Source organism: Bombus pyrosoma, linkage group LG14, assembly GCF_014825855.1.
Source record: "Bombus pyrosoma isolate SC7728 linkage group LG14, ASM1482585v1, whole genome shotgun sequence".
Lineage (NCBI taxonomy): Eukaryota > Metazoa > Arthropoda > Insecta > Hymenoptera > Apidae > Bombus > Bombus pyrosoma.
Genome location: NC_057783.1, coordinates 343,703 through 355,335, shown reverse-complemented (window position 1 = coordinate 355,335; position 11,633 = coordinate 343,703). Strand labels below are relative to the sequence as shown.

The following is an 11,633-nucleotide window of genomic DNA, read 5'->3' as shown; positions in this document are numbered from 1 at the left end:
AGAAGCGGGGTTGCGACGGAAGTGATTCGATAACGAAAAAGGAAAGAGGAAGAAGGCAGATAGAGCGAAGCAGGAGAGAAGAGAAAGGTGGATTAAGAAGAATAATATTAAGAAGAAGAAGAAGAAGGAGGAGGAGGAGGAGGAGGAGGAGGAGGAGAAGAAGAAGAGAAAGCAGAAAGAGAAGAAGAAGAAGAAAGAGAAGATCCGGGATAAGGATAGATTTGGAAGAGGGTGAAGGAATCAAGCGAAAGCAAGAAGTCGGCAGAGCAAGGACGAAGGAAAGGAAGCAAGAAGAGAAGAAGCTCGTTAGAGAGAACCTCGCGCCGCATACATATATATTTCAGTGTGTTCAAAAAACGAGTGTACCTAAGTGCAATATTATTAAAGCTAAACGATAATAAGAAGCAACCACAACTACCATCGACGATATCGGTAACGACGAGCGGTTAATCGATAATCGAATAGAATTCCTTTTAAAGAGTTAAAAACCCTAGAGTCGCATTTCGAGGAGGAGTCGTGTGAACAGACGCGAAACAAACAGGACGAAGGATCGTATAGGAGAGGACGCGGGCACCGCTGAAGCTGTAAACGAAAGGAGAAACGGCGATCGGTAGCGGCGGATGCCAGCCACAGCGTCTTCGACACACGCTGTGCAGACGGAGTGACCGAAATCCCGACAGAGGAGAACTGCCGTCCCGGTTCAAAGAAATCACACTACGTATCACACACGGCCGACGCGCCAGTCCCTTTTCCTTCGGCTTTCGACGAAAGGGCTTGCACGTTCGCACACACGCACACACACGCACATCGACATAACGGGGCTACTAACTACTCAGGGCAAAGCGGGACGAGCAGTATCATCCGCCAAGTGTGATTTCTCACCCGGCAGCACAGACTGCACTACGACACATACTTCGACCAACAACAGAGAGTCTCGCGTCTGCACGGACTGTCCTTCTCGTTCACACCGTCCGGGCTGGGCAATCCTGAATTTTAACCTGAACTTAAGTGTATGATAGACTTTAAGTTAGATAGAACAAAGAAATAGGCTGTTCTCCGCTGACGGAGGACGTCCATTCGCGCGCGCATCGATTCATCAGGCACACACACGCGCGCGCTCACACATACACACACGCACGCACGCACATACACACACAAACACACATACTCGCGCGCGCACGCACGCACACTCACACGCACACACGCGCGCGCACGCAATAAAACGGGCGCGCGCGCGCACACGGGTAGAAGAAACACGTACGTATCAGAACGTTAATGCACGTTAGTGGAAGGAGGATCTGAGGAAGAAGAAGAAGAAGAAGAAGAAGAAGAAGAAGCAGAAGAAGAAGGAGAAGAAGAAGGAGCTGCTAGAATCACCGAACTGCGGAGACGCTTGTACACGATCAGCGAGAGATATAAAGAGCTATCGGTATCAATATCGGTGATCGAGTTACGGGAGGCGGGTTTCGAAAGATCGAGAAAAGTGGAAGGGCCATCGATCGTAGAGAGAACAACGGATCGGTGGTGCTTGCGAATAAGACGAAGAAGACCGGAGAGGAGCCAACGACGAGACAAGTGAGGAAAGAGGCCGAGTGGCGCAAGAGGCCGCGGTACCAAGGCAGAGTGAGAAACGGCCGAAGAAGAGGCAAAAAAAAGAGGCAAGAGGTGTATCGAGGGAAAGAGTTTCATGAGCCAAGTAGCGGGAGGCAGCAGCAGCAGCAACAGCAGCAGCAGCAGCAGCAGCAGCAGCAGGCCCGGAAAGTCGAAGCAGGTGGCGAGTAAGTGACGTTGCCCGCCGCCCACGTCGAGCGAGGATCGTTGTCCTTAAGACGATCCTGGGCTAAGAAGAGCGCGATACAGCGGAGAGAAAGATAGGAAGGAACGGCGGCGAGCGCGGAAGTGTGCCGGCCGTCGAGCTGCTTACCGAAAGGGGTGCGAAAAAGCGGGCAAGCTGCGCCGGAAGGGGGTAGCCCGGGCTTCTCGCGAAGGCCTCAAAATTTCGGACGCGACGGCGGCCCTGGACCTACGTGCCCAGACGCAAACCCAACCCGACTTTGGCTTGGACCACCACCAACAGCAGAATCACCATCAACACCAACAGCAGCAGCAACAACAACAACAACAGCACCAGCAGCACCAGCAGCACCAGCAGCACCAGCAGCAGCAACATCAGCAGCAGCAGGGCCAAAATCCAGATTCGCGACCACACCATCACCTTCAGCAGCATCATCATCATCAGCATCATCCCGGAAATCATCTCCACTCTGGCGATTCGGGGGGTGGGATAGGAGGTGGAGGAGGTGGCGGTGGAGCCGGTGGAGGTGGCGGTGGCGGAAGTGGTGGCGGTGGAAGTGGCGGTGGTGTTGCTGGTGTTGGTGGAGGAGGGTCGGCCGGGCCCGAGGTTGACAGATCCGTCAGGATCCACGACGAGGACGACGAGGATATCACCGAGAGGGAGGACGAGGAGGAAGACGAGGATCCTTGCAGCTCGCCCGAACCGGACCTCGAAAACGAGCCGGAGCCCATGGAGGTCCAAGCCTCGGCCGTCACAGCGGCGGCCGCGAATCTTCACGCGCTGCGACAGCATGTTTTCAAAATGTCGGACTACTGGCAACAACCGCAACGGGGTCCGCCTCAGCATTCGCCGGGCATACAGCACAGCCCTATCTCCAACTCGACTCAACAGCAAGTGCAACAGATGCACAGCCCTCTTGGTCAGCAGCAGCAGCAGCAACAACAACAACAGCAGCAGCAGCAGCAGCAACAACAACAACAACAACAACAGAACGTCTCGCAGGTGCAGCAGACCGCTAACGCGGCATTAGGACAGACCGCCAGTCCGCAACAGCAGATGCAGCAACAACAACAGCACGCGATGTCCATGGGCCAACAAACGGCTCAAGGAGCGCAGCATCAGTCTTCGCCGGCACCGACGACGCCCTCGCCGCAGGCCGACCATCAGGGCGCCATCACGTCCAGCATGGCCCAGAGTCTTCACAGTCTCGCACAAGCACAACAAAGCCTGTCCCAAGCCTCGAGTCCGTCGTTGGCCGTTCAAGCGGTCCAGGCCGCTCAGGCTCTCAATCAGAACCTGGGGCAGGCGTTGACTCAAGCCTTGACGCAGAACATGCAACAGAACCTAGGACAAACTCTGCAGCACAATCTCGCGCAAAGTCTGACTCCGAGTCTGTCTCCCCAACAACAGCAACAGTTGCTCAATCAGCCGCAGAACTTAAGCCAGGCCAGCCAGAACCTGCAACAAAATATCCAAAGTCAGGCGCAGAATTTGTCGCAAACGTTGCAGCAACAGGCGCAGAATTTGACCCAGAACCTCGGCCAGAGCTTGAGTCAACAGGCGCTGCAACAACAGGCAGCGCAAAACCTTACGCAGAATTTGCAACAACAGGCTCAAAATTTGACGCAGAACCTGCAACAGCAGGCGCTCAACATGGCGGGCAGCATCGCTCAGAACGGAGCCCTCGCCGGGATGAATATGTCGGCCAACCAACAACAGAACTCCCAGAACTCGATGCTAAGTCCGGGCGCGACCAGCCAAGACTCCCACGATGCCAGCCTGACTGAAAAGCTTGTCAACGAGCTGCAGGTAAGAATACGTTTACACGATCGATAAAACGATACTCTTTCTCACTTTCTCTCTCTCTCTCTCTCTCTCTCTCTCTCCCCCTCTCTGTCTGTCTCTCTGTCTCTCTGTTTTCCATTTTTATTTACTCGATCTCGGTTAGACTTCTCTCGTCCGTAGCTGCGGAGGGAAGAGATAAATAACTGGGACGAGGCAACCGCGATAAAAGTGCATAATGCGCCGATAAATAGGGTCATTCACTTGGGCCGACTGACGCCGGACAATACTTTCAAACAGTTTCTACCAATGGAGAAAAATACGCGTCTCGTCTCGCCTCCAGATCACGTGGAATCTCTTGTACGTTCGCTACGCTTCGTCTCGCTTTCGATTAACAACGTCGAAAGGTCTAAATTCTTCTAGCGCGAGTTATAAAATCGTAGACTCCGTGATTTCGTTAAACTGGAGCCAACGTTCGAGCGAGAGATTTCTATCAAGTATTCGTGACTAAGATGAACAACGAGGATGCGGATAGTCCCTCGATTAGGACGAAAAAAGACCAGATGTCAGACCTGTCAGAATCGACACGGTAATCGACAGGATACGAACGAAAACGTGCGTATCGGCTTAACTGGATGACTTTCAATAAATCGCGCTACATCGTCGACAATTTCGCTGACTGTTTGAATCTGCGACTGTACCGAGATACACTGACCATGGTTCACGCACATCGGAATACGTTGACTTACCACATCGCGTACTTCAACACGCGTACGCGAACACGCACACGAACACGCACACCTACATGTGCACGCATGCAACAGAACGAGCAAGAGAGGGAGAGTGAGAGAGAGTGAATGTTGGCGCGGGAGCGCGCGCTCGCGCTCCAGCTAGCAGCCAAGCAAAGCAGCCAGCCACGCACACATTAGAGTCACGGGGCCACAAATGCAAACGCGGCCCACGCACACCGATGCGAGGAGATGCAGATACGTCGTCTCTCGGGGTTCTTGACCCGCGCAACACAGATAATACTATACGCATACGTCATACGGTACGCCGAGAAGATGTTCTCGAGAAAATATCGCGGCGTGCTTCTGCGATGCCACAGTCCGCGAGCTTCGATACGAGGAAACTAAGTAAATATATCCCCGCGGATCCGATTCGGTCTCACCGCCAATAGGAATTCGAACCATTTTTCTTTTCTCTTTCTTCTTCTTCTTCTTCTCCTTCTTCATCTTCTTCTTTCTTTCTTTCTTTCCTGTTTCTTTCGCTCGCGTGAATTACGACACAAGCAGGCAAAACAACAACCGATTTCGTAGTACAGACTTTTCGTATCGCGCGATTTTACCAGCTAGGACGATCTACGTTGAGGCGAGTAAAAAGAACGTGATGGAGGAAAAAGTTGAATGACTCGACTATCCGACGTTACGGATGTATCCTCGTTTCTTGTTTTATTTTCGACGTTGTTCCAAACAACGCTCATCCGTCTCCCCTACCAAATCTCTATAGCGTCTTTCAGTTTTCACGCGTGAAGATCCTTTCCAAGGAAAAGGAAAGAATTTCGAGCAGTCGCTGAACTAGTCAGTCTAGGGATCGTTTCACGAATTACTGTAAGAGCACCATATTTGGTAGGGAAGAAAGCGATTTTGTATCACTGCCGGCTATAAGAAAGGGCAGAGAGAAGTAAACTAACACGAGCCTCCTGTCTTGCCTGATAGTCTCGTGCCTCTGCGGCGGGACTTGGAGGTGCGGGAGGCGCCGGCGGAGGCGGAGGAATGGGCAACATCAGCGAACGCACCCTCGAGGAATGCTGGTCCACCCTGCAACGAGTGAGTTGAATACTCAGCCCGTTCAAAATCCCCTTATTATTTCTCCTCGTCACGCAGCTTCCTGCAATTTCTCACTTTTTCTCTTTTTCTTTTTTTTCTGTTTTTTTTTTTTCTTTTCGTTTTCTTTTTCGCCAATTCGTACGTAAAGGCTCGACGTACGTAACTCTCTTTCTTCTCGTGTCTCCTTGTTCTTTCTTCTTTTCCCTTTCTTTTTTTCTTCTTTTCTCGTTCTCCTCTACGTTCCTCCCGCACGTTTCACGCAACTGTCATACCTATGCGTAAGCAGTTATATATATATATATATAATTATATCGAATCTTTGGTCTCACGTTTGCGCGTACTTCATTCTCGTTTACCACCCAGTTATGAGTTTACGAGCAGATCCCGTTCTCTTCGTCTCTCTTCGTTCTCATTGTTTTTATTTTCTGCACTCACATTATCGTCAGTTTGTTTATCGCAGCGCCTAGCATGCTCTACGTGCGTGTATGTGCTTCTCTATATGGATTTATTAATTTTCCTTTAATCTTAACGTCAAAAGATCCGTCGCTTGCTAAGAAATCGTCTGGCAGCTCATCGCCTGCTCAACGAACGGCGCGACGACGCCTCGATCGTCGATAAAATGTTGACCGCCGTGGCGGTTCGAGATCGATCCAGCGATTCTTACGAGAAGATCGCGGACGGTGGATTTTTACGGACAAGATCCGTAGGTAGATGACCGAGCGTCTCGGCCAACGGTACCTCGCAGCTCGCGAGACAATACCGCGTTTAATTGTTCCATACGCGTATTCCACGCACGATGCAACCGATTTAATGGGACACTCCGTCGCGATCGATAGTACGAGTCTCCGCGTATATGGCGTTGTCCTTTTACGAGGCAGAACCGAAATGAAGGGAAAGGAAGCACCGCTAACGAGCCGTGAATCGAGTTCGTCTATCCGTTCGACTCGAAAGAACGAGATGCCCGGAGGGAGGGAGGGAAAGAGAGAGAGAGAGAGTGTGTGTGTGTGTGTGTGTGAGAGAGAGAGAGAGAGAAAGAGGGAGGGAGGGAGAGAGAGAGAGAGAGAGAGTGAGGAGGAGAAAGGAGAAAGCCACGAAGAATAGGGATGGAGAAGGGAATGGCGGGGAAGAGTAAAAAGAGAAGCGGCTCGTGCAAAACTTTTAAATTCTCGTCCCGAGTACGAAAGCAACAATTTGTTTCGCTAAGTAGCTGTGGCGCTCTTTTGTTTTTCCGACTTCTTTTATTCTCGCTAACTGCGGCAGGATGAATGGAGAGGTGGCGGCGAGGTGGTTTGGTAGCGCGGCGATTCCACTCCCTCGTCCATCGCCACCTTGAAAGCGACTCGCGAGCTCGGCCGAGGCGAAACTTTCGGAAAATCGCAAAAACGCCGCACGATGGCGAAGTTTTCACGTTTTGCCGGGATTTAATTAAAACATTCGCTTCCTTTGTGGCGCTCCGTAACGGTGAATCTTGGACGGAGGAGCGTGGCCGCCGGGGCTCGTGACAAAATGTTAAAAGCGACGCGCACACTTAATTGACTCTCGTTGCTATCCGCCATTTTCCAGAGGCGGAAACGCGCCGATGATTCTCACGGCATCCGTCGCCTTTTTCACGCCCGTTCCTCGTCGATCGTACGATTTCGAAACGATCGGTCGTGTACGAGCCAAGTGGAACCGACCCGATGCGACGCGACGCGACGCAACGCAACGCGACGACGATTATTTAACCGTGGCCGCGTCAACGAAATAAACCCATTGCCCGTTACGAATCGTGGGAAAACAAAGGGTGCGGAAGAAGATGGAAAGTCGAAAACATTAATGCGTCGCGACGTTGTACAAACACTCGTCGCCGAGTGATTCTCATGGTTGTCGATCGGGGCGTAGAGAACGTAGCCGACGATAGAGAAAGCGGTTTTTGTTCTTTCACTGGCTCGAAAATTAAAATCCAATTATTTCGACACCTCTGCGCGACCCTTCCGGCGATACAAATGAATTTTTTGCTCCGGCTCTTTCTCTCTAAATCTCTGCTTCACCCCGCTTCAAACCGGTTCGACATCGCAGCGTAACGTAACGCAACCACGGGCCTACCCTTGACCAGATCCAGCGTCCCGATTTTCACTCGACGACAGCTGCCAGAACCGGAACTGCGCCACGGGCGCAAGAAGAAGACGACGAAAAAAAGGGTGGAAGCTTCAAGAGACTATGAACGTTCGGATCGATACTCGCAGAATCATCTCTGACGCACGGGATGCGTGCTGCGATTAGAGCTACGACTAGGTGACGCAACGAGGAGACAATTACGCTACCCATACGCGATACTTTCGAGTCTGCTTAACCTTTCTATCGTTCGAAAAAGTTCCACGAGGATAACCACGTTTCGCGCAGGTACTAAAAACAAAAAGAGCCTTTCTCACGTTCGGTTTCACCGTCCCCTTGAGCGTAACTTATTTTTTTACCTTCAACCCCGAAGAGGTTCCATCGTATTATTTAAATAACGGTGTTCACGCGCGTGCCATTGTTTCGCTAACCCTTCTACTATTACGAAAAGGCGCGGTGTGGCGAGGGGCGAGGGACGGAGGGGGGCCGAGGGGGAGGGAAGAGGAGAGGGGGCGAGAAAGCTTTCTGTTCCAAGTCGAAGAAGAAAACTCGGAGGATGAAAGATAGAAGGGCGGGAAGAGGGAAGAACTTCCGTGCCGCGTAGCCGTTATGGCGAAGGCAAAATTACGACATCTCAAGTCCAGGGGCAACCATACCTTCTGCCCGTTCAGTACGTACAAAGTTTCCTGGCTTTTCAGTAATTTTCTATGATTTTCAGATCGCATGATCGCTAACAATAACGCCGGCCCCGTGCCGGCTGTTAAGATCCTTCTAATCGAATTGTTCGATCTTCGGTGAAACTGTAGAAGACGAGAGTCCCAGACCAACGGCAAGAGAAAGAACGGCGAATAGCTAAATTTCGAAGAAACTCAAGCCGTAGAAGCCGGCCGGCTTGCGAAAGTACAATTCGATGCTCCATCTCTTGTACTACCTTTCGCTCGATTTCCTCGCGTATCTCGTTTATTCGACAAATCGAACTATCGGGCAAACTGGCAAAAATCGGGCAGATACAACGCGAGCCGCGACGTCCAGCGACGTTGCACCGCGACGATAGATATCTTGTCAAAAGCGTGGCCGCCCAAAGCGAAGGAGAAAGGTACGCGTTACAAAGTCGTGTGCCGGCCGAACGTTCTGTACGCGTCGCGTACGGTTCGTTCTTCCTCTTCTTTTTTTCTCTCCTTCCTCGTCATTCGCTCGCTCGCGCGGTTCCGCCATGACCTACCCCAAGCGCGGTCGGCGAAAGAAAAAGAACGAGTAAAGGGGAGAGGGAGAAGGGGCGAGAGCGGGCGAACCGAGAGAAAAAGAGTGAGAGAGAGAGAGAGAGAGAGAGAGAGATTGAGAGGGAAAGGAAGAGGGAGAGAGCGGGAGTGAGAGGGAGGGAGAACCGGAGAACGAGAGAAGAGGAAAGAAGTCGCGCGCCCACACACGGCTGGCAAAGTCGCAACGTGGATGACCAGGAGAAGAGTTGGCCGCGGTAACGAACGAGCGAGATGGAACAGTACGGGAGCAGAGGGGCAAGTGGGAGGGGGCGAGGTGCAATGGAATAGAGTTTATTCTTTGTGTCGCGCGTATGGCTACGCGCTTTTTTTTTATCGTTCGTTGACTCCGCTCCGTTCTGCAGTCGCGTTCACCACGTCGCTCGCCACGATAAGATTACGCGCTCACAGGGGCGGTCATGCGCGATATTCGCGCGCTCCCAAAGATCCGCACGCTTTTCCTACAGAGGATTTTCATTTCCAGCTCGATCGCGCTCCCAAATTCCATCTCTCTCCGGACTGGCATCTCACCCTATCTGAGCTTGCTGGAAGCTGTCGGTCGCTTTCTCGCGAATCCAACGTCATACCGTGTAACGCGATTCGCTCGTCGCCCGCTATTTCGATCTGACGCGATAGGATCGATCGATCGATCGATCGATCGATCGTAGTCTGTGCCATCTTCGTAGAGCAACAAAGGTCCGTCCGTCCTCGTGTTGTACGTTCAGCTTGCATAACCGAGCGTTTCTTAACCAACAGAGTCACCCTGTAGAATACCCAACTTATTAAACAACCGTTATCCTACGTGCCACTGGTAATTATTGCAAACTCGAAACGTGACGCGTACGCAACAGCCATTAATTCGTGCGCTGGCTGGTTCTACTCGAATGCAAAACACCGGGCACCGTAATAGCCGATGCAAGAAGGCAGGATCTAAGGAGGGCAGCAGGGCGGGGAAAGAAATTTCATCGAAGAGCGGAGAAAGAACAGCGGGGAAAATGGAGAGGAAAATGCAAAACGGCGAAAACCAAGAGAGACGTAGGTCTGCGCGGAGTTGAGAAATCTCGGCGGCCGGTCACGAGAGAGACCGCGCGCGTATCCCAGAACCTTTCCTCTCCTCTGGTTGGAGCTGCCGCGGCAAAAGATCGTTGCCCTTCTAAATATAAGTTTGCAAAATCGAACAGCAAAACTGCGGAGTTTTGCCGTGGTCTGTGAGGCTCTGTGTGTATATTGCCGGTAGATCAGACCCCTTCTTCTTCTTCTTCTTCTTCTTCTTCTTCTTCTTCTTCTCCTACTTCTTCTTCCTCTTCTTCGTCTTCTTCGTCTTCTTCCTCCTCTTCTTCTTCATCGTCTTCGTCGTCCTCCTTTTCTTCTTCGCCTTCTTCTTCTCCTCCTCCTCCTCCTCCTCCTGCGCCTTCCTCTTCTTCTACCCGAGTTGCCCGTTGCACTCGCGCTCGCGCTCCTCTTTCCAGCGCGTCGCTTGGTCCTCCTCCGCCGCAGCGTATCCTCCATCGGCACTCTCCTACTCCCTCGAATCTTTGCCCATATCTACCACCTTCTTCTGGATCCCCTCTTCGACTCCCTCCGACACCGATCCCCACTGCAGCTTCGTGACCTCGAAGGCCTGCGAATCCGCTCTTTCGTTCGCGTCGACTTTCGGACAAAATTCGCCTGGCTCCCCTGAACGTAGTCGTAGGTCAGGATCCAGTCGCGTCACGGCTGTTTCGCGCCAAGCGGCCAACCGCGGTGGATCCATCCGGAACCCCTTTTCCGGCCAGACGTGGATTCGCCCGTTCGCAGTTTTGGCCCTCGCCGCCACCGCAAAAATATGACAACCGTCTCAAACGCTTCAACGAGATTACCTGCCGCTTGAATCGATACGGTTCGTCGTTAATTATGAAGCAGGAGGAGCGCTTAATGCTCTCTTCTTCTTTGATTTCTGCTATGATTTTTTGCCACTCCTATCAAATATTCAGTCGTGAAAATTTCATATTTCGGGATACGACTGCAGTTTCTCCGATATCAAATTCATTCTCATCCTCGTGTGCCAGCAAAGTAGTATAAGGCAAAGTTTCGCGAAAAATCGAAACGAGAATAGGAATTCCTCCTAACGACGATTCGAAATGGCAGGTCGAACGCGAATTACGAGGCTCGTCAATTTCTTGAAGCAGCGTGGAAAAGTAGTTTGCCCGTGAGGAATTAAACGAAGACGAAACGAGATTAAAGCCGTGCGAAAGATCGCGAGTAGGAAGCGAGAGAAACGAAGCTGGCAGAGGCGACCGAGACCGACCAGCGAAACGGCAGAGATAAAAAAAATCCGACCGCGTGGAAAAAATAACCGAGCCGGAATCTGGGTCAGCGGGGCTGTGCAATCACAATGTGCCAATGTCAGCCGCATAGATCGCAAGGCCAGCAAAATCGTGAGCAGTGAAAAAGTCTGCTCGATCGTGCATCGATCTTTGCGCGCCGATCGAAAAAATTCTACCGTATCCGACGATTGTCAAGAGAAGGAGAGAGGTGAGAGGGCGGACACTCGATTCGCAAATTCACCGTCTGATCGTTCGATGCGAGAGTCTCGACCAGAAAATCCGCGACCCACGAGGAATTTCGAGCGCCCGTGTTTTTTTCTCGCCGAGTACGTTCATCCTATAAGGCGGATGAAAGAGCAAAGAGCGTTCACGGTGTGCACGTTGCAGCGGCGAGCGGTCGGCGTCATCGTCATCGTCATCTCGTGCATGCGTGGGTGAATAGCCTGGCCGGTCTCGAGCAATACAGACGAGACAGAGAGATTGGAAGAGAGAAGGCGAGCAAGCCGAGAGATCAGAATGAGAAGTTCTTGTAAAAGAAAGACGGCGAGTATCGCGCGGTAAAGAGGGGCAA

At 51.9% G+C, this 11,633-nt stretch overlaps 1 protein-coding gene across 16 annotated transcripts in view; it reads left to right on the top strand.

Moving 5' to 3' along the window:
- The first annotated feature begins 87 nt into the window (after window positions 1–87).
- LOC122575120 (zinc finger protein 853-like) overlaps window positions 88–11,633 on the top strand; it is a 75,066-nt gene continuing 63,520 nt past the window's right edge. For 13 of the 16 annotated variants that reach the window (XM_043743652.1, XM_043743644.1, XM_043743654.1 and 10 more), the window contains exons 1-2: window positions 1,832–3,604; window positions 5,296–5,406. In XM_043743652.1, the coding sequence (XP_043599587.1) occupies window positions 2,525–3,604; window positions 5,296–5,406 (1,191 nt within the window). In that variant the 5' untranslated portion in view covers window positions 1,832–2,524. Of the gene's footprint in view, window positions 3,605–5,295; window positions 5,407–11,633 lie in introns of all 16 variants that reach the window. The other 3 variants (XM_043743657.1, XM_043743656.1, XM_043743655.1) reach the window with 2 other exon arrangements.